This window comes from Rhyacophila brunnea, unplaced genomic scaffold (genome assembly GCF_057557595.1).
Source record: "Rhyacophila brunnea isolate RB1 unplaced genomic scaffold, BYU_Rbru_1.0 scaffold_11, whole genome shotgun sequence".
NCBI lineage: Eukaryota > Metazoa > Arthropoda > Insecta > Trichoptera > Rhyacophilidae > Rhyacophila > Rhyacophila brunnea.
In genome coordinates, this window is record NW_028232763.1 from 12747670 (window position 1) to 12774637 (window position 26968).

Below are 26968 nucleotides of genomic sequence, written 5' to 3' on the forward strand. Positions count from 1 at the left end.
CTTTTCATACAAAACAGAATTAACTGAAAATGAATTCAATTCTACTTAAAGATGGCTAAAAGTATTAAAAGAATGCATTGGCACCGTGTTCTGATATATTCTAAAAGTTTCAAATGTCTAGGTAGTCGGGAAGTTAGACTGGGATTTAAAGCCTTTACTCGTTAGACTGAGTCAGCGTTAGTTAGGTACTCTGCATGCCAATGCTGAAAATAACTTTACTGCATTGATTAAACCGAATAAATTATTGTAGAAATAGTGTTAAGTGTGGTTTTCAGGTCTCAAACACCCAATACAAATTATTTGTACTGGATAAACAACCACCGGACAAATAATAATACGAGCTAATAAAAACGTTGTAAAATACACATTCTAATGTATAGTTTTGTACAAGCGTTTACAGTTAATAAAAAATAGAATAGCGTGTCATTTAGATGAAATTAAATCACAATTGATATTTCATTGGTTGTCATTTTGTTTCTTCTTTTTCTGCCAACACTATTCCACGTAATTCAAGAATAATCGAGATTGCGCGCGCAAACTTCGGTGCATTTAATCCGAAGGTATATCACAACGTTAAAACCAATTACAGTTGCATTAAATATGTATCTTGTTCCCTTTGATCCGGATCCAAATAAACATAACCAGTCTAGTTCAAAGTGTTACCCCGGATTAGCACTACATAGGAAATAGAGCTATTTGTTTTGACTGCGCAAAATAATTATGACGGTTAAACTACAATTTATGTTGGATAAACTGCTAAATATATAATTAAGAACTAAATGCTATAATTAGGTTGGTACGCTTGTTTAATATTATTTTTGAAGAATATACATACATAGAAGGCAACTGCACTCCGAATGGTGTAAATATTTGATCAGATTTCGTGTGCATAACGACTCTAATTTTAAATGTTGCTAGGCAAATAAAAAGATTGTGAAATATTTTATATTAAAATTTAGTAGCATTTTTTAATTATCAATTTTACGTATTGTTTTGAAATTGTCTACTTGATAAATATATTCTCCTAATTTAATGTAACTTATATCATAAATCTTATTATAGGATTATGAATATTATCGCTAGAAACTAAAAAAAGCTGACACGCGAAGAGAGATAATTAGAATGTTTACTTAAGCTGGCACTACAGACCATAAAAATCCTTAGCCAACTGCACAGCCGTTCTCTGGGTATCACTATTCCGAGCTTTCTTTCCTGAGTCGGTCACACTCATGTTCATCTCATCCGGGGGCGGGTTACATGTAAGTTGTACGTATACAGTTCATCGTGAGACACTTATTCGTGCGCCGCAGTACGTGAAACATGTTCGTATAACATTTTATCAAATGACGAGTTCTTCGTTGAAAAGCTTTAGGAACATGTTATACATTAAAAAATCGTATAAATCATCTGTATATTTTTGTAATTGTCAAATATTTCTATAAATAAATATATTTCCCGAGCCAAGCGATCAGGTTACATATAACTTGTACGTATGCAGTTCATCGTGGGACACTTACAAAGATACGTAGAAATATACTCCACGGTGAAATGTTTTACGAAGAACTCGGCATTTGATTAAATGTTACACGAACTCACTCGAACACACGTAGTCACTGACAGCTCCATCTAACCAGCGAATCTTTGGCCTCCCTCTTCTTCTACATCCTATTGGATTGCTGTACATCACTCTCTTTGCCGGTTCATTGTCATTCATACGGTGCACATGACCTAGCCATCGCAGTCTCCCAATCTTAATTGATTGAACTGCGCTGCAATCTTCGTACAGCCCGTAGAGCTCAGCATTGTATCTTCTCCTCCAATTGGTGCCATCCCTGATCGGTTCATATATACGGAAGAGAATTTTTCTTTCAAAGATGTTCAGGGCTCGTTCATTTCGCAGAGTTAATGTCCAGGTTTCCGATGTGTAGGTGAGCACTGGCTTTACAAGTGTCTTGTAAAGAGAGCTTTTAGTTCGGCGAGATAGTAAGCGGGACTTAAAATGTCTTAACAGACCAAAGTAGCATTTATTCGCAGACATGATTCTCTTGTTGATTTCTTCTGTAATATCATTATGTTGAGTTACAAGAGATCCAAGGTATATGACACTGTCGACCGTATCAAACTTGTATGCACCAATATCTAACTTTGGTGCGACTTCTCGTGGTGTGACATAGACAGGCATGTATTTAGTTTTTGCCTCGTTTATTTGTAAACCCATTCTTTTGGCAGAGGCTTCTAGTGCTGTGAATGCCTTTTTCATTCGAAGCGATCACGTAGAAATTATTTCGTTAATAAAAGCATCTAAACTTTAATAACAGAAACAGCGCCTGGCTACTCTCTCGCAGTAGTTGTAGTGGATGGTAACACGTAAAGTGGAGGTTACAGTGTATCTCATATTATTTGAAATGTACGTACAATAATATGAAATAGGTATTAAACTATGTATGGAGTATTTTCAAACATATTTTATAAGAAGTAAAGTATTTCCCAAAATAGACTTCAACTCTTCTCCTCTAATACTCAACTAGCGATAAAAGCGCAATTTATTACAGTTTGCAGCCACGTATGCACGTGTCAGGTAGATAGCACCTCTACGTGCCAAAACGATAGGCCCGCAATCCAACCGGGCAGGTGACGAAGCGAAGGTAATGTGTATCAATCATCGGCGTCGTGGCGCCCTGCAAATATGTTTGCAGGAATTAGCGCCGTCCAGTTTTTCCGCGCATTTCTAGCCGGGCGTCGGAAAAAATCCGCTAAAAATGTGCACTCCATAAAATGCAGCGTTTCATGCATGTACAGCGATTTCAGAAGTTCTTACAATATAATTTATTTTTCCTATTTACGTTAAAGTGAAATATTTATATTTACATACATGGTGTCAAATCCTGGATATTGCGAATAAAGAGGAAAGAAAATGGTCGACGTATTTGATACATGGTAAGGGTGACAGTTTTTTATAATATCTTTGATAGAACACGGAATCAATGCCTTGATTCTGCAGAAGCTGACATCAAGGACATATTAATATCTAATCTGTATACTTACTTATCAATATGTGATACTTCATCATTTCTTGGCCAATTATTTACGACCTCCTGGATGAACATCGTCAGAAACAGAGTAGGTGTTGAGATAAGTATAGAGAAAAATGAATATTTGGTGGGAAGTAGAAAGTATGAAATTATACAGTGAAAAATTCGATAAAAGAGAAACGTAAGAAAAATAAGTATTTCGGAAATCCTCTTTAGGATAATTAATGGTAGACAAGGTGAAGTTATTTCCCATAGTATCTGACTTCCAACACGAAAAATGAAAAAGAATTGCAGTAATTAAAACAAAAAAAGCATAATCTATACCCGAATTTTAATAAGTTTAGTCAAATAAACTGATCGAATAATCAAGTATGACGTATGACGAGTTGATTGATACTTATACTGAAAAATATATTTTAATTGTCAAAGATTTTCAGCTAATTATGGACAGAATTGATATATTATAATTTATAAAATACCAGTTTGGGGTGCACATTACTGGCCAAATAATTTAATTTAATTATTTCAAAAAGTTAATCGATGACACCCATGTTTATTACGTTTATTTCTGCAAATCGTAAGGAATTTGTTATTGAATTTGTCAGATCAACAGCGTCATTACAGCAAAGTTAGCTTTTTTAATAATATTGTTTGGTAGAGACTTCATGTTTGGAGTTGCGGACCGCCCCCAATTTCGAATATAATGTATTGTCACTGCATTATCACACGTGTATTTTATTTCAAGTCACTGTTTATAATATGTGGAAACAGGCGAAAAGAGTTTTTGAGGGGAACAGAAGAACGTTGCTATTATTACCAACTTCTCAATATATTTTTCATAGATCTACAATGTAGTACTTACATCAAAAGTTTTTACGTTCGTTATTATTTAGCCGATATTGATTTCTAAAGATATGATTTAATATACATATTTATTAATAATTATATTGTTTTTGTATAAAAAATTGGTTAATAATTAAAGGTTTATTAAGTACCAATTAAATGTTGCTTTGACAAAAAATAATTTTGACAACTGATACTAACGCGGTTAGTATTAGTTTTCGAACTATTGGCCAACCTGTAAGGCGTTTAAAAGCTGCGTTCACTGCAAAAATAATGTTTGCTTTCACCGCCAGGGGCGTCGTGGCGAGAGCGCTGAAATATTACTGTAACGTTAAAAAACGTACACACATCGCTCATAGATAATATTGAGCGTATATATCCGGTGTTTTACGTATTTTTCGCGCCGTGTCAGCGATTTTTTACGGTAGGCTTTTTGATAACGCTTCGAAAGCGAACCATTTTACGATATCCAAGTTTAAGCGACGGGTTTTAATCAAATTGAATGTTAAGATTCTTACATTTATGGACCCAACCAAAAATATCGCATTTGCAGGGAAAAAGAGGAAGTTTAAGTAGATTTATGCAATTAAAAAAAGTAATATGTTCCAGTATGTGTTAGTACATTGTGATTAAAGCTATCGATATATATTTATTGTATCTGTTGAAGTAAGAACATTGTTCAATTCAACAGGTAGAATAGAATAAAATAAAAACGTACAGAACTACATTCTTTCTACCATTTTATCCAATAAAATCCGGTTACATGTAAAATGTACGTATACAGTTCGCTGTATATATTTTCGCCGTCATGAGCTTTTGTATCAGTAAAAGATAGCAGTATAGCAATGTACCTATACTTAGTGTATATTATTCCAATGTTACATACCTAACTGGTATAAAAACCACCGAAGTACAAGGGAAAGACAATACCTACAATAAATAAGAACGTTGTAAATATAGTAATATCTTATATTTATATAGTTTCAAGATTAAATTATTAAAAATCCTCTTTTTTGTGATTTTACCGAGGCTTTGACTGCGACTCGCTGTCATTTCATTTTTTTTTTCAATTTCAATTTCAATTTATTTTTAACATATTGTGGACATTACAAATTATAAGTTTAAGACGTTCACAACATGATATTATATACTATATAGAAACAAAGAAGTATACTTAAAACAGTAAGTGTTACATAAAAAAAGATATACATAGTATGTTATTAAACAGTAGAAATATGTACATACAAAAATATTAATTAGATAGGTACAAGGAAGTACACCGGATGAGTTAAGCAGACCTTATTTTAAGAATTTATAAAAACAATGTCCACCTATACTCATCCTCACGTAGGTGGAATATATCAACACCCGAAGCAATTTCGTTGAACATAGTTATTGCCCTCCCAATTGGCATTACCAGTGGCAGGTTGGTTCTGCACCTTGGGAGAATAAGCAACTGATGTTCTCTATTTCTAAGATATTTATCAGGGACACACAGGTCAACACTGCCCAGAATGGCAGAGTTCTCATTTATACCTCGTATAAGTCGAAAAAAATACGTAGCCAAATAAAGATTTCTTCTAAATTGCAAACTGCAGTATGTAAGCATGCCTAAGAGAAAGTCAGTTGGATAAAGCCACGGATAGTATCCGTACAACCTCAAATAAGGAGTCTCAAGAATTTCTTCATATCGCCTCTTCTCTTCTAGAAGGGGATCCGTCGATCAGGTCCTCACTCCTATTATGTTAAATAACTTTACAATTTTGCCTAGCTCTTCCGTCTTACCTACCGCCAGGACACCCTTCAATTCGTCGACATTCTCATAGATATCCGCAATTCGCAGCTGTAAAAAATCCTCTTAATAAGACAACTTATATAAGCACAGGACGAATTCTGAATGATTCCAAAGTAGGTGCTAGTAACTGATAGATAGCGTTGGGGGGACATGCTCGTCGAAGGTCAAAATTGAGTTTTTAATGTATTTTCAAACCATGATCCTGGACACTCCTTAAACGTTGTAGATAATCTATTTATATAATTTTGAAGCCTTATTACCCTTTATAGTTATTTTAAACATTTAATGACTGCATAAAGTATTTTTGTTACATTAAATAGTATTCTTTTAAACCTCTCGCTCTAATGTTTTAGAATATAGTCATATTTCGGTACATAACTGTGCAGTGGTGTTAAAATTTTTTACATTTATTAATTTTTAAACGCATTTATAAAACCATTAGCATAATTTATTACGAGATAATTTTTGTAAAATATTCACGATAAAAAATTATATTGATAATCTCTGTGATCCCAAATTTGACAAGAATTAGGCATTTTATTATTCAAAAAATCGGCAAGATTAACACATTTGAAGATGATTCTAAAGATAATTATTATAAACTATGTTTTCGACTATTCAAGTGTGATAAACATCTTATGAATAATGATTGCTTTATAATAATTATTGACCTAAGAATAAGGTAGTGTTTTTTTGAAATACGCCATTTCTTTTGTCATTCCCCAGTGGTTAAGCTACAACATACGGCCGTAGCCATAAATTGACAAACTATAATTAAAGTAGGGAGTAAAATTATGTTAACGCGCGTGTTTGAACATGTACTTAACCGATTTTTTTTTATTTTTTTTTAAACGGTACATGTTCAAATACGCGCGTTAATATCATTTTACTCCCTACTTCAATTATAGTTTGTCAATTTATGGCGACGGCCGTAGGTTGTAGCTTAACCACTGGGGAATGACAAAAGAAATGGAGTATTTCAAAAAAACACTGCCTTATTCTTAGGTCAATAATCATTATAAAGCAATCATTATTCATAAGATGTTTGTCACACTTGAATGGTCAAAGACATAGCTTATAATAAATATCTTTAGAATCATCTTCAAATGTGTTAATTTTGCCGATTTTTTGAATAATAAAATGCCTAATTCTTGTCAAATTTGGGATCACAGAGATTATCAATATAATTTTTTATCGTGAATATTTTACAAAAATTATCTCGTAATAAATTATGCTAATGGTTTTATAAATGCGTTTAAAAATTAATAAATGTAAAAAATTTTAACACCACTGCACAGTTATGTACCGAAATATGACTATATTCTAAAACATTAGAGCGAGAGGTTTAAAAGAATACTATTTTATGTAACAAAAATACTTTATGCAGTCATCAAATGTTTAAAATAACGATAAAGGGTAATAAGGCTTCAAAATTATATAAATAGATTATCTACAACGTTTAAGGAGTGTCCAGGATCATGGTTTGAAAATACAATAAAAACTCAATTTTGACCTTCGACGAGCATGTCCCCCCTTAAATAGTTGATACCAATCAATGTTAAATGGTATTATTGAATAAAATTATTGGAAAATTAAATAAGATTCACGTATAAAATTAACACGTACAAATAACCTCACGGTTAAATTTTCCACGGACAACGCATTTCGTTTCATTCGTCATTTGGTTTCAGTGATACTGCCATCTGTTACCGGTACAAAAGTTCATGGCAAAAATGTATACGGTAAACTCTATCGTATCCGGAAATTTTTTCATCTGCAGTTCGCCGTATAGCACTTCACCGTGAATTGTTTATCGGAAATAATATGGTTGTATATTAAAGACCGTCCAACCTCTTTGGATCGTACATTACCTACTAAGATAAGATTCATGTCTAAATAAAACACGGTTCTTGTCGGTTTACAGGAAGCCATGGCAAACAAATTTTGAAAATAGCCGATAAACTGAATTATTACCACGTTTTTATTAGCTCGTATTCTTGTTTTCTCTAGCAGAAATTTTTTCTTGTGTCCAATCATGCAATCGATTTTTAAGTAGCTTCCCGACTAGCTAGACATTTGAAACTTCTAGAATATATCAGAACACGATGACAATGCATTCTTTTAATACTTTTAGCCACCTTTAAGCAGAATTGAATTCATTTTCAGATAATTCTGTTTTGTATGGAAAGTTATTTCTGAAAAAAATCGTAAAAAGTCGTTAAAAGTTGCTAAGGGGGTCCTAGCAACTAAATTATTAATATATACGTGCGTTACTATGGAAATCAATATGAAATGTCAGAATGACATTTCAGTATTCTTTATTAATTTATTCAGTATTTCTATCAAGTACAAAAAAAAGTATTTATTAATACATAGAATTGTCAAGTTTATAATATGATTCAACAGAAAATTTAAAAACGTGGTATATAAAAAGTTCTTTTTATCTTGTAATTATTTCTTAGGTTAGGTTAGGTTTTTCATTCTTCAATTCATGAATTTTGCCAAAATAAGAAATGACCATAATTATAGTATACGGTCATCTCTTTCCAATAAGAAAGTTTATGGTGAACTGTGCTGCTGTGAAATGTAATACGGTCAATTCTCCGAATACGACATAATCCATTCAATCTTTCATTCTACGTTATACTGTTTTTATGCAATGATTAAATAAACACACCTGTTTTTAGAATGTATAGTTATTGAACATTCCTACTGACATCTACTCTGTCGATTTCTCTTTCCAACCAGAAGTTAGCTTACATATAATATGTAATAATTAAGGTTTAGTTGTATATATTCTGTGATTGTTTTAGTTGTGAATTTAAGAATAATATTGTTGTAACAAACATTTTACTCCATGTTTGATTTCGTTTGTCGCCAACGCTGAATGCGTTCTGATACCTGGCTATTCTGCCTGGTGAATCCATTTTTATCCTCTAATTTAGAGTATAATAATTATGTTTAAATGTACGGTGTTTTAATTTAATATCTCTTCGCCGCAAATTCTGTGAAATTATTAGATTTACCCCGTACATACACTACTTAATTTGGAACACTGTACTAAGTAAAAATTGAACTCGCCTTCATCATATACTCCAGGCACTGTATTTATATTAAATACATAAATAATACTTAGAGTTTCAGGCACCCTACTTTATCCTTCTAACAACTGGTTAGGTCATCCGGAATCGTTGACTATTGTCATATTTTTTTTGCATTCATTGTCAAAATATTCTCTCTGATTCGTCACATTTCGCAGTGCGCAGGTCCGAACCAGGCGCCGCGGCCGCCCGTCGGATGCATTAATATGCAGGCGTGCAGTCGCGGCATAATCCGAGCAGATTTATAGTCTTAATCACGAGCGGATTAACCTCGCAGCGTCAGCGATGAGTGCGGGTGATGATGCCGTGTGGTTTGGATGTAGTTATAAAGTCAGAAGTGAAATGTAAGCAATAGTTATATTATTATTAAATGTCTCTTCTCTTTGATGTATGCGAATGACTATTTAAAATGAAAGTTTTCTTCTACGATTGTCTTAAGACTAGATTTTGGCTTTGACAATCTTCACCTATTTCTACTACTAACTTTATCCATACCACGATTTGGCGTTATAACGGCACTGGACTATTATACACTAGGTATATCAGTGGCGAGGGGTGGAGGTACGCTGTTAAAACTCTACATAAATAGTACACGTTAAACTCAGTCAGTCATACTTATTTGTTTTAATTGAATTAAAAATACAATTTGCCGGTGGTGCTGTTTAGTTTTTAAAATTCAATTAAACCCTCTCTAGACCAAACCATAATAGTTTAGGTATGTAATAGTAGATCCGACAAAATAGTGCATACTTTTCAATCATACTTATTTGTTTTCGTTGAATTAAGAATACATATTACAGATGATCTTGATTTTTTTTTTAAATTTATTAAGCCCTACCTAAACCAAACCATAAATAATCGAATAAAAATATTCTTATATTTATAAAAATATCTAAAATGATGTCTGGTTTAATGGGATAATTTTAAATATTTTAGGGATAAACGAATATTTTTTGTCAATTATCCACTATAGTTTGAATTAGGCAGAGTTTGGTCGAATTTAAAAAATCAACAAACACCTACACATTGCTGTTAAATGAAAACAAATACATTTGACTAAAAAGTTTAGTATGCACTATTTGTGTCGGATATTAATAGCCTACCTCCATCCTTCAGTGGAATAGGCTAGGATGGGAGGAGGCTTCATCCAGCAGTGCATCAAGATCAATCAATACATCATGTCGAAAAAACGAGAAGACAGTAAATGCTAACATTAATTTCTCAAATTATTTAAAAATCGTTTGACTTATCAAAAATAAATAAGATAATTTTTGTGTATAGTTTAACGATCTTTATTTCATCTTAGAATAAAATTTCTATATGGATAAAGATTAATGAAATATTATAACAAATTCGTTTTGGCCGCCATTTTACCAAGATGGCGTCGTTTGCCCAAAAGTGTCAGAGTAGCCAGGCAGATTCGTAGTCAGAATCAATTAAATTACCTTTGTCCCCTGACAGTACCAGGTCATGCTACGTTTGTATGGGTTGACGGCGAGACTACTGCTACAAAATATCGCTACCAAATTCCAATAGTGATAAACAATTTAGCCAGGGAACTCATAAATAATAGTAACTGAAATACCTAACGGGTAAGGAGTAGCAGGTTACCGATCTCGAGTAAGGAAGAATCCGAGATAAACTTAAACCGTGTCAAGAATACGTGCTCTCGGAGCGGAATGCAGAAACATTTGTCATAACTAAAATTTCCTTAGCAGAAAACACTATGCAGAAATATTGTCCTTAGTTAAGATCATTTCTATTGAAAATAATACCATATTTAAAAATTCTCTTTCCTATAGTTTAGATAAATTATTTTATAATTGTTAAACGATGACAAAAATATGATAACTGCATTTTATAAATGCAATAACTATAAATACATGTTAATATTTAATTATAATACGCTTAAGTTTCCGTTATATTTCATTATACTTACGTGATTCCACAGGCACCGCAAGATATTTTTTTAACATGGTAACACTAGCGTCAAGTGTCATTCTATCATCTGGCATCTTGTATTTCTACTGGCTGGCATATAAAAGTAAAATAATATTCTGCAAGTACATGCCAAACGAATTAACACTATCAATATCCATATTGAGATACATTGATAAATGAATTTGAGTGTATGGACTGTTTTATAGACATGCGAATTTATTTTGACAGCAGCTGTCAGTGGTAAATGGTAATACAGAAGAGGGCGTGTTCATAGGAAAAGTAGTCTATGGTTAAGGATTCCTCAACTCTATACTCAGTATAGTCTATAGTTAAGTCATGCTTTTCGGTAACTTATCCTTAGGATGGAAATTTTGGATTCTGCATAGGGCTCTCGGTTTATGCATTGATGCTTATTTAATATTGATGTAATACACACACTATTGCATGTGCATAATGCGTGTTTCATTTTCGTAGGACACTCACACATTCAAAACCTTGCATCAAAATGTAGCGTATTGAATATAGCCTATCGGAATTCTATTTACTATATGTTCAAATTTACCTTATTACTTGAAACAAAAACATCCGAAAGCAAACAATAAATAAAGCCAATGCAAAGAATAAGAGAATAAACATAGTAACCTTTCTTTTTGGAGAGGTAACTACAACGATTCATGACACGTACGTATTTAGAGCATATTATATAAATTAATTTTAAACATACGAAAAACGATATTGTTAGCTAGGTGTCTAATATTATATGTAACGATTATAATATAATATTAGTAAGTAGGTAAGTACAAGATAATTAATTTTTTACAGATGCTGGCTTCCAAAGATAACATCGTAAAATTCAATGATTTCGTATTCACATTTTATAGACCAAAAATAACTAATTAATAATCGTTTTATTAAGTAAACCGATTGCAGAATATTTTCCTCAAAACGAATTTTATTTATTTTAATACAATCAATCAAATGAATTCATAGGTATAAACTTATATTTTTATGAAACACAGAAGAATAATGTCCGTGCTAGTCTAAAGTACACACATTTGGAACTGTTATAATGAACACATTCTTTGAAATATTTTGAATAATAAATTCATGATATTTATTACGTATAAAAACTACAAGTTCTCTAGTTGTAACATATAATTTATTTCGCGTCTTAAAATTAACCCATTTCTAAACCTCAATTAAGCTATACAATAAATAACATCCCACATTGTAAATAAATTCTTTCATTCAACATGCATAATAATATGTACCTACATCTGAATGGTATCTATAATAAGATTCATAAAATTATTATATGGCAAAGACACTCTCTTCACACAACTAATAATTATTATTAGTATTATTACCCATATTGATTAACAGATTTAAAATTCTGGATGTTAAATAAACGTTAAATCAGAAAACTGCATACTTTCGTCATTATGTTGCTGTATCGGGAAACGATGAGAATCTAAGTTGATCACGTTATGCGTCAATTACATTGAGCTACTTTACGAGCTGTTTGTTGGCGAATTTAAGATCTGCCTGTAAAGTCGCCCAGTGTAATCATTGAACAACCTAACAAGCAGATTGTAAACAATCTACAGAGAAAAGTTGAAAGCCGGTCAACTTTACACGCTACACGCCGGCGTGTGGGCCTACTGCGTCTGCGCAGTAGAGCGTAGTAGCAACCTCCCGGTAAAAAAACGAGCAACGTTCTGTCAAAATAGTCGATGGCTTGTGGCTTCTCAGCGAATGGAAAGTTTTGTGTGTCATCATCACGATCGCAGTAACTGAATCGCCCGCTTTTAAATTTGCCAACAAACAGCTCGTAAAGTAGCTCAATGTAATTGACGCTTTAGCAATTAGGAGGTTTTAAAACTAGTCGATTACTCGGGTCATATTTTCGACAATGAGAAATACGATTGACTCTAGCTTACAATACAGGGATAGATAAAGGGACGCAGATGTATATGCAGGAAGAGATTGTCATGGCTACGCCAGTGTCCGGTAACTTGTACGTGTGCAGTTCGCCGTATCATACTTCACTGTGAAATGTTGTATCGGAAATATATGGCCGTATATTAACATAACCTAACAAATAATCCAGTAAAATATCGGCTATTTTCAATATTTGTTTGCTGCTGGCTTCCTGTAAAGTGTAAACCGACAAGAACCGTGTTTTATTTAGACATGAATTTTATGTCACTATTATACGACCCAAAGAGGTTGGACGGTCTTTAATACATTGGACGCTAAAGACGCGCCTAGCGCATAACGATTAGGTGCCCGTTCGATATAATTAGCATGCTATTTAAATGTTGTAATTAAAAAGTAATTGCAGTCAATAATAAAGCCGGTATTATACTGGATTTTTGTTAGATTATGTTAGTGTAGGTTTGGTTATTCTGGTATTCATGAATTTTGCTAAAATCAGCTATGAAAATTCATATTGAATCCAATAAAATTTAAGACTGTATAGTATAAGGTCATCTCTTTCCGATAATAAAGCTCACGGTGAACTTACAGTACCACTGTGAAAATTTTAAGTACAATAATTTATATGTAACCGGCTACGCCACCTACATAAGTAAAGGCGTCAATGGTCTCATACGACTGGGCTAGTATAAGAGATGTACCGCAGTATGGGTCAAGGACGATTTGGCACCGCGAACTGGCCTCCGGCGATTGGCCTCCGGTAATTGGCCGCCGGTACAATCGGACGCCGGCCCAATTGGACGCCGACCCAATTCGACGCCAACCCAATTGACCTCCGGGAGGATTGGACGCCGCACAGTTGAATTAAATGCGCAAAGGAATAGACGTACGTTACGATTTGTTGGAGTAAATAAGCAAGTCAGTTTAATATGCTTCTATCTTCCCAGTAGTTGTACCTTATACATTTCGCGCTTGACACATTTTTAATATAGATTGATCCTTATTAAAAATGTGTCAAGCGCGAAATGTATAAGGTACAACTACTGGGAAGATAGAAGCATATTAAACTGACCTGCTTATTTACTCCAACAAATCGTAACGTACGTCTATTCCTTTGCGCATTTAATTCAACTGTGCGGCGTCCAATCCTCCCGTAGGTCAATTGGGTCGGCGTCGAATTGGGCCGGCGTCCAATTGGGCCAGCGTCCGATTGTACCGGCGGCCAATTACCGGAGGCCAATTGCCGGAGGCCAGTTCGCGGTGCCAAATCGTCCCATTCCCCCGCAGTATTGCCACTATCTTTCGATAAAAGACCATTAGTTATAAAATAACAATATTTAAACAATAGACATATAATTGTATTAGAATATTACAAAATTTTACCTTTAATTGTAATTGATTTAATAAATTGATTGATTCCCACTGATTCGGAAATTTTAGTTGAGTTTTTAATGAATTTTATGTGGAGTTCGAATACGTTTAATTATGATTGTCAATGTAAGGAAATTTTTATTGTTTCATAGTAAAACTAACAAACGCTCAGTTTTAATTTGAAGGATTTAAAAGGATAAATATTCTAACGAGGTATAACGCGTCAGCCTTGATCATGGAATCATATTATATTATTGCCACTTTAAAATAATCGTGTTGCACAAGAAATACCATATAATATATTATAGTATAAAAAATATATGTGGCCGCCATGTGTCTAATTTGTACGGATTATTTACTAAATCATTCTAATGTGTATAGCTTGGATTTTGCTTCGGTATGTATTGTCATATTTTATCAATCGGCTTAAGTCTTTGCTAAACCACTGAAATTTTACTCTACCAATTTCACATAATAATATTTATATTCTGTATTTAGTTTTCCAACTAAATTCAAGAGGAATATATCTCACCTATGATAAGTTAGACCTAGGGTGAAAATATGCTAAATTTAATCGCTATTGCATTGATTTAATACAGCTTACGTACACGTATATTGTAGACATGTTATATATTAAGAAATTTTACAATAAATTTTGCTTAGTACCATAGTACATAATAATATGCATGATTTAAAACAAATCCATATGAAATGGACTTGGATATAGAGGCATTAAAAGCATTGGATGCAATAGAGAATTTTCTATTCAACTGAATAGGCAAGGTAGGAGCTTTTTGGTGTCTCTCGATAGCAAACGACTTGATGGTATCACGTTGATTCCATGGAGAGAAGAAAAATGTATCGTTTGGCATGCTACTACACTCGTGGCATTTCACCTGAATAACTCAGTTCAAGCGTCATATTCAGCAGTTCTTTTAGCCGATTCTAACAAAACCAAAAATATGACTGTTCGTCACCTAATTATATTGTCTGTCCCCTGGGTTTCGAGACATTTGGACATTGGGGACCGTCCGGAAATCGGTCGTCGGTTGTCTGATAAAACAGATGAGTTTCATTCAACTGAGTACCTGAGACAACGAGTAAACATAGGAATAAAAATAGGTAATGCAATCGCTGCTTTAGGTACTCTTAAAGTATTCAGGGGGCTGGGGGAGGTATTCTATATACTTAGGGAAACCGAGTGTCAATAGGTTAATGTAATTTATATTTGTACATAGTTCATCATTTTTTTTGTATTGTCCGTATGCAGTTCCTGTAATATTATTATTTTACTTTTATAATTATATTCTATTATATTTTTTATGTAAACGATCTTAATGAATCTAATAAAATTGAATGGTTAGACATATTATTTATAAGGTAAAATTACGTAAATAAATACATTTTTGAAAGCCTATATTAGGCAGAAAATTGGTGACGAATCCTATAGTTACGTACTAAATAAAAAGTATATTAAATTTGAATGAGTACGTTATTAAATATAATTTATATCTGCGGTTTTTCATAAATAGCAAGTATATTTAACATTCTTTATAAAACATACAATGACAACAGAAATCAGAATAAATCTTTGAAAACAAAATACGACGCCGAGAGGGAATTGAAACCGCATCCATCGGATTTATGCCAATGTACTTTACCATTGAGCCATTTGCCTCCACCCTATTTAGCACGAAATAAGCTAATATTCATACATCCGAAATACTTTATAAATCTCGTTAATTTTGGCAATCAGATTTTGTTGTTTGAATCAAGGTACTTACTTTAATACAAGCAGACAGAATCTCATCATTCTAATTTTAACATACTTGCACTTGCAAACCATAAAATTTCATTGCCAAAATTAACGCAATCAATTTCTCCCTAAAAACCAAAAAAAGAAACTGTCACTGTCACATTATTATTTTGTTGCATTTATGACCGTCAAATAGGTATTATTATTAATTCAATAGTTTGGATTGACCAATTGAAAATCTTAGTTAAAACACAAAATTTAGCCAAGCTATAAATATCCACAACCACAGAACAGATAATAAATAGAATACCAATAGGCTATATTCAATACGCCGCATGGTGAAGCAGGCTTTTGAATGTGTGAGTGTCCTACGAAAATGAAGCACGCATTATGCACGTGCAATAGTGTGTGTAATACACCAACATTAAAGGAGCGTAAATGCATAAACCGAGAGCAGTTTTAAGTAGTCGACGTTAAGCGTATTCTAGACACGTGTGTAAGTTTAACCCGGATTCATCCTTACTCGAGTCGGTTACCTGCTATCGCCTTACCCGTTGTGTATTTCAGTTCCCATTATTTCTGAGTTCCCTGTCCACAACCTATCACGAAACTAGTACATTTTCACGTGTCATAAATTGACCAAAAACAACTCATCACGTATCTCGAAAAAGAGAAAACTAGCTGGAGAAATCTAGTCATCCAGTGATACTCAAAAGTTAAAAAAAAAAAAAAAAAAAACTAGAAGCCGCTGGATCGAAGAGATAATGTTGAATTACGCTTAAATCGCTTAAATTAAAACGCTTTCATCATTAAGTAAATTGATCCAAGTTGATGGTAGTATGTAGGTATATTATTCTGGCATCAATTTAATTTTCAATGCTATGCGAAATATTGTTGCGATACTATTTCCGAAGTGTTTTATGGTTTGCGTGAAAAATGATTTCGCTTCCAGATTTACAAAATCAACAATAATATTTTTCACGAAAGTCAGCGCTCGCATTTTTGTTTTGTTTGCGTTCATCTTGGCTAATACCCCGTGAACTGGCGGGATTAGGCCCGCATTAACTTTAAGACCCTCAAACTTTAAAATGTATACAAAAAGTGAAAGCAATGAACTCGGAATGTTTTCAGAAGAAAAAAATCTCTTTCAGACTTACGCATCATACGCTCGGAATAGGTATAGGTACGTACCAAAGTTCAATACACTGTGTAAAGTTTTAGAATGATTTATTCGAGAGAGATGTATTTATTTAGGACATATATTATTATCAGTGACATCCCTAGGCAAAGTGCTACCCTTAAGCAGACAGAGAATGCCGTCAACTAATATTTTATTGTTTCATATTGTCTAAAAATTCGTTATGTACCTACCTACTTCATTACCTATTTTATTTTCTATGTATAATGTTTTGGGTCTCAGATTCGAATCCTGGGTCTGACAAATACACATATTTCTTTTATTTTGTTAACTGTCAATTCATGGTGGAACTGCATTGTATTGTTGTTTTTATTTAATAAAACGCATTTTTTTGTAGTACTTATTCCACTTTTAATCACTAGATTAGGACCGGTTTCGTCCGCCTCAGAGGGACATTTTCAACTGAATACATTTTTTTAAAAACAATATTTATCAAACAAAATCCAAAGCGACAGAAATAATATAACAATAGGTACATAAATATTTATCCGTCCAATAATACCTTCCCAATAACAGATTAATTTAAAATTAATGAGGTTGGACATTAATATTTCATACTACATCAGGGGCATTAAACAAATTATTTTAAATATTAACAAGCTACAAAATATGAAACAATCAACACTTACAATAACATTAATATCAACAAATAATTATTATGATTAGTCAAAATTTACAATAAACAATTTATAAAAAATAATAAAATAAACAATATTATCAATTGAAGTGAGATCGACTAGTGATTAAAAGTGGAATAAGTACTTTATTTAAGTAATAAGCGTTCTATTAAATAAAAACAACAATAAAATACACATTGTTTTTCAATTTGTGTTTGGAGTCAGAGTATGGACCCACTAGAGTAAGCAAGTGGTCAACATCCATTTCTCATTAAAAAAATCTGTCAATACAAACCTCCACTCTATGAAGGCCCATATTATGATCCTATTAGGATCGGATATGGTCAAAAGGAGATCAAAAATAAGAAGACAAATACACAAAATATCTTAAATCAACTTACAATACACATCATTTACTGAGAATGTGAAGATCTCCACGAAATCTAATCTCAAACAGTGGTAGGTTTTGTTATGTAGAGGTCTGTGGCACTGGTGGGTTTGGAGGCACCCCATGTGGTTTTTTTCGTATGGCTTAACCGTATTTTTAAACTAATATGTCGATACTTTGTAATGAGACCACATTGCCTAATTCATGGAAAAACGCCACTACTATCTAAAGTTGTAATATTTGTATTCGTCCCACCATACGCCGCCCTTTATTATTTGCCACCCCTGTACAACGAATGATCTGCCCACCCCTATCTACGAAACGTCACTGTATAATATTATGGACATAAATAAATAAATTAATAAGTTAAGATATTAACACGGAACTTTTTTCTAGGCCGATACACGTTCCGCTCCGGCACTCTTCAAATAGTTCTAATCAATATTATTTCAATTTCAATTTTTTTTTTTTTTTTTTACATATTGTGGACATTACAAATTATAAGTTTAAGACGTTCACAACATGACATTTAGAAACAAAGATATATAAATATAACAGTATTACATAAAAAAAGAGATAGATAAGTAGATAAATTAGATAGGTACAAGGAAGTACACCGGATGAGGAAGCAGACCCTATTTTAAGAATTTATAAAACAACGTCCACCTAAACTCATTCTCACGTAGGTGGAATATATCAACACCCGAAGCAATTTCGTTGAACATAGTTATCGCCCTCCCAATTGGCATTACCAGTGGTAGGTTGGAGAATAAACAACTGATGGTCTCTATTTCTAAGATAGTTATTAGGGACACACAGGTCAACACTGCCCAGAATGGCAGAGTTCTCATTTATACCTCGTATAAGTCGAAAAAAATACGTAGCTAAATAAAGATTTCTTCTAAATTGCAGACTGCAGTATGTAAGCATGCCTAAGAGAAAGTCAGTTGGATAAAGCCATGGATAGTATCCATACAACCTCAAGTAAAGGAGTCTCAAGAATTTCTTCTGTACCCTCTCCACCATAAGGCCATACTTCAACTGATGCGGTGCCAAAACAATAGACCGACTCTCAAGACACACAGAGTTACACTCAATAATTTTGAATCACATGAATATAAAAAAATATCTCCTTGCTATTTTTACCTTATACAGGTATAGGTATACATATTTATTCCCAGTAAACTGTACATAAAATGCAAGAAAAGCGATTAGTCAGTCCAAATAAAAATGAGTATGTTCTTACCCTAACTCTCGCTTCCGTAAGATTCGTCCACATGGCGATCTCCTCCCTGGTGGACATGTCGGGGTACCGATTTCTGGCGAAGGTGGCTTCTAACTCTTGGAGCTGCTGCGACGTAAAGTGCGTCCGCTGCCGCCTCTGCCGCTTGTTCTTCTTGTCGTTCTTCTCACCGTCGGCGAGAGGTTCGTCGTTTCCTAGCCCAGGAGTTGAGGATTCCGTCTTTATCGTAGGCTCTGAGTTTAGACTTCTACTGCCTGCAACGAAAACGAAATATTTCATTGATCATAACAATTGATAATATTAAACAAATTATTAAAAGCCATAGATACCTAGAAATATTTTTATTAATTTTATCTGTTACATAATATGATTTTTTTATAATATGACACGCATTTTATTGATATTACAGTAAACACTATCAAGTATAAGTAAGTATACCATCAAAAACAAATACCTAAACGCTGAATAAGATGTTTATCTTATAGACACATTGTATATTATGTTATTGTTATATATTGTATGGAATGTTGTATCTAGGGGTTGCAATACCAAATGAATATATCAGTACCGGTATTTCTTATTGAATACCGGTATTATTCAAAATATATTATAGTAAAAAAAGAAAGTATCGATATCAATAAAAATAGCTATTAAAGTCTATTGAAAACGCTATTTTATAGTAAGCTAAAAAACATACATACATTATTTATTACGTCGACCTTTATAAATATGTATAGATAGATCATAATATTTTATAACTGCTACTTTTTACAAATATTTTAAAAATCTCTATCAAATTCAACGTTTTTGGATGTAATATCAACATTGGATCAATAGTTATACAATAATTGGAAATATTTTAAACGAATGTTTTCTTTTTAAAAATATGTTAATTCATTGCGATAATTTTATAAATATTTGAGAGATTTTTTATTATTATATAACTTTTGTTGATTTCTGTCGATATACCTATTTGCGTTTTTGCAGCATTAATTTTATACACTAAATTTAATATACCATATAGTAGTAAGTAATGAAAAAATGACATTAAATTAATTTTCAAAAAACATAAACGTGTATGCTTTCTTAACAGGTACCGAAAATACCGGTATTTTGGATTTTTGAAACTGATATTTCGGTATCGATAAATAATTTTGAATACCGGTTTTGAAATATCTGTATTGCAATCCCTAGTTGTATCCTGTACATGTATCAATGTATGCAGCGGTAACGTTTATTACGAAAGCGAAACACGTGTCAGTATAATAAATTCGTACAATAAAGAATGTTATATTACAACTTACTTATTAAATCAAATTATTGTTACTATCTGACGCCACTGATCAATAATATTTATCTAGCTATATAAACATATAATACGTATATGAAAGGTAGTTACCTACCGGTATATTACTTATATATTATTATTATGTATATAATATTATTAAAATTGATAATATAGGTAGGTACCTACCTGTATATTGTATAAACTTATGCGTAATAATACGATTGTAGACCACTTGAGGCAGGTGTCGTGCGAAGAAACCGCCTACATTACCAAAAAATGATAAGAAGGGAACATTTTTATTGGCCGTTGGTTACTGATTTTAATATCTATGCACCCCCACTTTGGCAACTCGGCGATAAAGTTTTAATTATCAAAATAAGCAAACTCTATAAAAATAGCATTAAGATATCTGTTTTTGATTCTGTATTAAATATGCAAAATAATATATTATGTTACCATATACAGTTTACTACACGTGAAGAGAGCGGTATTTAGAATAAATAAAACTTTTTTTTTAAGGAATCAAATTTATTTATTATACAGTTTCCACTGTGGCTATACATATGTCTAGATTGTTTAGTGGGGTAAAGCCGAACCGTGGACACGGCTGATGCCCGACGGAAAAATCATCCATGTCATTAGATTTTAACGAAGAAGAAAAAGAATGATTTTATCAAAAAATAGCATTCTTCTTAATACATATCAGAAGTCATCGTGTGTATACCATATGATCAAGAAAAAGAGTGCACGCACGCGGTGTTGTCGAGTACTATAAATAAGCAGTGGCGAAGGGTGACTTTTGGAAACAGGTAGGCTGTGGATATGTATTTACGGAAAATATGAAGATAATCCGACATAACTAAGGTTGAATAGGTAGGTACACAAAAACCGATGAAATTTCAAAAGCTCATTGATAGCATAAAATTAAGCAATTAATTTGAATTATGTATTTTCTTAAATATAAACGCAAGATACGCTCAAAATATATTAAAAATATCCGTTGTTGTGAATCTGTTCCATAACAATTTATAATTTAACCCGTAAACTAGACATTTTAAAATACTTCTATATTTAAAACACAGACTTAGATACAATATCAGATTTCAACTTACATAATTGGCTGAATAAATTTTCTTAGTCTATGAATAAACTAACTGACAAATAAAAATCACGAGATAAATTATTTATTATTTTTAACAACAATCAATATTTATATGTGATTGAATCCTTATAAATTATTTTTTTAAATTATCTTATAAATTATTTTGAATGAATGTGCACTTACGTAAAATGTAAGCGCTCCTTAAATAGCTTACCAATTTATATGGGCCGCCGCGGACGTCTTGAAATTATGAGAAACAAACTTCATATAAAAAAGTTTTCGATTCACGCGAACGTAATCCATACAATATGTGAAGCGAAACGAGATGTCGCTTAATTTTTTAACCTTCGAGACATGCCATAGGTAGTGCTTATTAAAATAGTGGAAAAGATCGTAAAATTATTATGACGATAGATGTCGTTGGGCATATTTAATATATTATTATGTGAATATATTATTTAATATGTCAATATAAAATTAAAAAATATTTTTCTTGAGAAGGTAGGCTTTAAATAATCGCCTAGTATGGAGTCTTCGCCACTGGCTGATACCATGGCTTATCGTGTATACTATTAATTGTCCCGGGTAGACGAATTACAAAAGCAAATGCATCTCTCATATTATCCATATAAAACCAAGGCGTGCGCGCGGTGTCTGTGAAGTACCAAGCTACGACATGTGAAGTGGGAGGCACGACCACTTGCGGGGCTGACATAATGACATTTCGTGTTCGTATGCTATCGTTTCTGGTAAAAGAATCAACATCCCACATTTTATGCATATCTGGACTAATTTGTATTTTTGTACAAAACAAAATAAATAATGTCTGTAGTAATAAATTATGTATAAAAAATATTTCAAAGAATTTTAGTAGATTCTACAGCTTAGCGTGTCGTGATTTAATTTCGATTTCAATTAATATTTATTTTATAAACACAGCATTAATGATAGGTAAGTAATTGATATTTAAAAGCGAACATCCGTTTATTTACATTTTATAAAACAATAATACGTTAATTGTTTATTATGTATTGGTTATGGCTACAATTTTTTTCTCATTGAATCGATTATGTACCTACAATTATTATCACGTCACACCGTTTACACGTGCATTTATTTACTACTTACAGTACCTATTATCGCGCATATAACAAGAAAATGCACTGCAAAGATTGATCAATAATTTGGATGACGTACGCGCATGCGTAGTAGAACGATATTGGCGAACATGTCGGAAAAAATACGAACTACACCGCACAGCGTATTTTGACGTTTAATATTTTTCACAAGCTACCGAATAGCACCATACAATGACAACGACGCGTCTCGCTTACGCTTGAAGAATGAGATTAGCGAGACAGTATTACGTGCAAACAGTTATTATCGCGATAGTTTAATTTATTGATGAATCACAGTTAATCCATGCACGTGTACAGGCGCTTTTAAGTTGAGTCAGGTTTAAAACTCATTCAAAATGTAAAATAATGATAAACACATGAAATAATTGTGAATTGATTATAAATGTCACAATATTATAATATCATAGTTAGCCTATCTATATTCTATAATATAGATAGATGCCATACACACTATTTTACTGTGTATATATAGTCAGACTAAAGTTAATTACAAGGATAATACAAAATAAATGCGAGTCAACCTTTCTTGACTTTGCAATGGTGAAGAACAGAAAATCATCTACGAGCCTCACATGGCTAGGGATGCGTTTCTTAGCGATGGACCGAGAAAAGTGGTACGACCTTGTACTTGGCCTATGCTTCGATGCTGCGTTATTGAGTATATTATTGCCACGAATCAACGGTTTTGAGACCACTTTAATAAAAATATAGGTTTTCGTATATTATATTATAACAGCTATCTCTGAAGTATTATAGAATTGATAAGATAGTGCATGGTAGGTAGTACTGAAAGGGGGCATGTTTTTATATGACCAGTAGTTCACCGTTATAATATAATGCTTTTATTAATCTAAATCAGCACAAAGTATTATTAGACGAATACATTTTTTAATTCTATATCAACTCTATGATTGGTTTTGTACATTTTTTTTATCTAGAACTTTATTATAACATTGAAGGTAGGTACTAGAACATCAGTTCGAAAATGAGCCAGCCACCTACAGTTAATTAATTATACAGCCACGTTTAAGATTTTCATTTTTTGTAGAATCCAATCTCTTTACTCGACGTTTCGGGCTCGTTGCAGAGGCCATTATCGAGAGATGATAAATGTTTTATGTAGTGTAGGTATGTGAATGTAAACGTTGCTCTAAGAATGTCAAAAGGAATCCGATTAACTAAGAGCAAACGTTGCTCAGAGTAATCTGTCAATCGTTACGACCAGGGATACCGGCTCGAATATTGGATTTTGCTGATAGTGTCGGAAGCTTTGACGTTTTTAACCGTAATCCATCATCCCTATTAATATTTTCAGGGTTTCTATGAATTTCAATGGCCTCCTTTACCAATGGTGCGAAATATCCTTTATTCCGACCCAATATCTTGGTTTCAAAGTCAAATTTGTGTCCTGTATCTATCGAGTGCTCGGCAATTGCCGACATCGTGTAATGTTTAAGTTAAGACGGTATGCTCTCTCGTGTTCACTCACACGCTTCTTTACTGTTCTAGAAGTCTGGCCCATATACTTTTTTGGGCATCCGCGACAGCTTAACTGGTATACACCTGCCGAGTCCACATTATACAATTACACCCTGTTGTAAAATAATAAAATTAATCAGCGAATTTCCTTGAATCATGCTTTATATTTGAAAATTTATTTTATCATGAGATGGTTAATAATATATTTCTAATTATAAGCGATTTACCTTTTATAATTTTATATATTTATGAAATGTGGCGTATTATTTATTAATTTAAAATATATATACTAGACCGTAGATTTGAAAAATGAGTTAACGCCATAGATACATTTTGTTTTATCTATTTGAATTAAAGTTTAAACAATAATTTATATTGAATGAACAATTCACAAGATTTAATAATTGAACATGCTACAATTCGGAATGGAATGAAATAATCGTTTAATAAAAAAATATCTTAATTTAAAATTATTAATAGCAAGTAGGTACACGTTATGACTAAAACTTGGAAAGATCCTGACGCCAGCTAGGAATCAACGTAAGTATTTATTGTTGGTAGGTACCTACCTTAATACCACGAAAGATAGTCGCACATATTAACTGAATTTAATAAACACTGCTTAATCGCAAATTTTTTAGTTAATTTTGTCGTAAATTGCTTAAGTATATTTACCGGAGTCCAATATAGTCCCGCATGGCATCTATATTTTTTCTAGTTTGATACTGTGGTGTTTTTGAAACAACAACAATTTTCATCGATTACAGCTTACGTTTTCCCGCTTAAAATAATAAACTGGGTTGAGATCACGTGTAAACTATATTGAAAGTATCTAGTTGGAAAATGTAACTGTAACTTATGGGTGACTGGTGCTTAACAGTGGTGAAGGGTGTCTTTTGGATAGAGGTAGGCTGTGGAGATCTGAGAAAAAGAGCACTCTTTTAGATATACTTATGGGAAATAAGAAGATAATACAATATCACTACTAATGAATAGGTACACACTAATGACAACGACACACCAACTTGATGAAATTTCAATAGCTCGCTGACGACATAAAATAGAGCTATGAGTTAAAATTGCGTATTTTTTCGGAAGATTATTAAAAATCATAAGATAGATTTATTTATATTTTAAAAAACAATCCATATTTATTTAAGTATGTGTGATTAAATGCCATAGAAATTATTATATTTTAATTATCTAATTATTAATTATTACGGACAAAGCTGCGGTCATACACAATAATATATTGGCGATCGGCGCCTACCATTTGTATACAATGCGATAGACAAACTGAGGTCACCTGATATAAAGTCCATACAAAAAAACATCTCTATTCCTCGACGACAAATAAAGACAGATGACGCGCTGTATCATATTTTTGTTTAAAGTTGTTCTGTAATCTGTATATATTTATAATACATTCCTACATATACGACAGATGTCGTTGGATTTCAATTATTTTTATATAATTTAATATAATCAATTGATTATATAAATACGTCAATATGAAATTAAAAATTATTTTTCTTTGGAAGGTGTACTTTAAATAATAGCCTAGCATAGAGTCTTTGCCACTTATTTATTATACAACATCATAATTTGACATCGTAAGTTTTTTACCGATCTCTGATCATCAGTTACAAGTCATATTATCGCCGCTATACCACCAACGGATATACGCGTTATACTTGCGGTTAACATTAACTCGATTACGACTGTTATAACTGAAACAAACCTCTAAATAGTTTGGCTTATGCCCAAATTATACAATCAGTTTTGATCTCCGATGACCGTCTGCCACGATAATGATCAGTTGTCAGTCGGTTGTTTGAATCGTGGACAAAAGCGAACATTTATATTTTATTCTCACTCTATTGACCAATAATTGTTTATGGTAATGTAATTTAAAACCGTGAGTGCTTCAAAAGTCAGTAGCCATCACGGGAACTTCTTTACCTAACAAAATCCCATGGGAGTAAACAGGTAAAAAACAGCTTGTACATACAGTTGAAAAAGAGTCAAATTAGTTTCGTTTCAAATATTTTTTCCGTGTCCGGAAATTCGCCGTATCACACTTCACCGTGAAATATTGTATCGGAAATATATCTTCGGTGTTTTGTAAAAAAGGCGAATTAGCCAAAATGCTACTTTACAGGAGAAGGATTTTTAACTTTTGACAATTATGTATTAATTACCTGTGGATAACAAGTTTATAATAAAGCTTAGAAAGAATACTGTCCTTATAATAAGCATTATAATATAATATTTAAAAAAGCCTAGTATGTCACATTCGCATTTTATTCGTAATACTAAGCGGATATTTGCCCTTACGATTATCGTTTTTAAGTACTTTCATGTGGAGATACAAATTCGCCGTTTTTACACAACAAAGCTAGTGCAGTACATATTGTTTTTTTCATTAAAATCTCGATTTCGCCAAAATGGTTGATTCGCCCTTTTTACAAAACACTGACGATATGGTCGTGTTATATTTAATCTATGGTGGTCGTATTTAAAGACCATCCAACCTCTTTGGGTAGTACAGTATTGAGATAAAATTCATGTTTAAATAAAACACGGTTCTTGTCGGTTTACAGGAAGCCAGCGGCAAACAAATTTTGAAAATAGCCGATATACTGAATCATTTGTTAGGTTAGGTTAGGTTTTCATTCTTGAATTTTGCCAAAATCGGCTATGAAAATTGACGCGGTTCTCGCCTGGCTTCCTGTTA

At 32.7% G+C, this 26968-nt stretch overlaps 1 protein-coding gene across 2 annotated transcripts in view; it reads right to left on the bottom strand.

Moving 5' to 3' along the window:
* Positions 1–26968, bottom strand: part of Ptx1 (pituitary homeobox homolog Ptx1) — a 165325-nt gene that overhangs the window by 28286 nt on the left and 110071 nt on the right. For both annotated transcript variants that reach the window (XM_085958948.1, XM_085958937.1), the window contains exon 4: positions 19227–19477. In XM_085958948.1, the coding sequence (XP_085815074.1) occupies positions 19227–19477 (251 nt within the window). The remainder of the gene's footprint in view (positions 1–19226; positions 19478–26968) is intronic.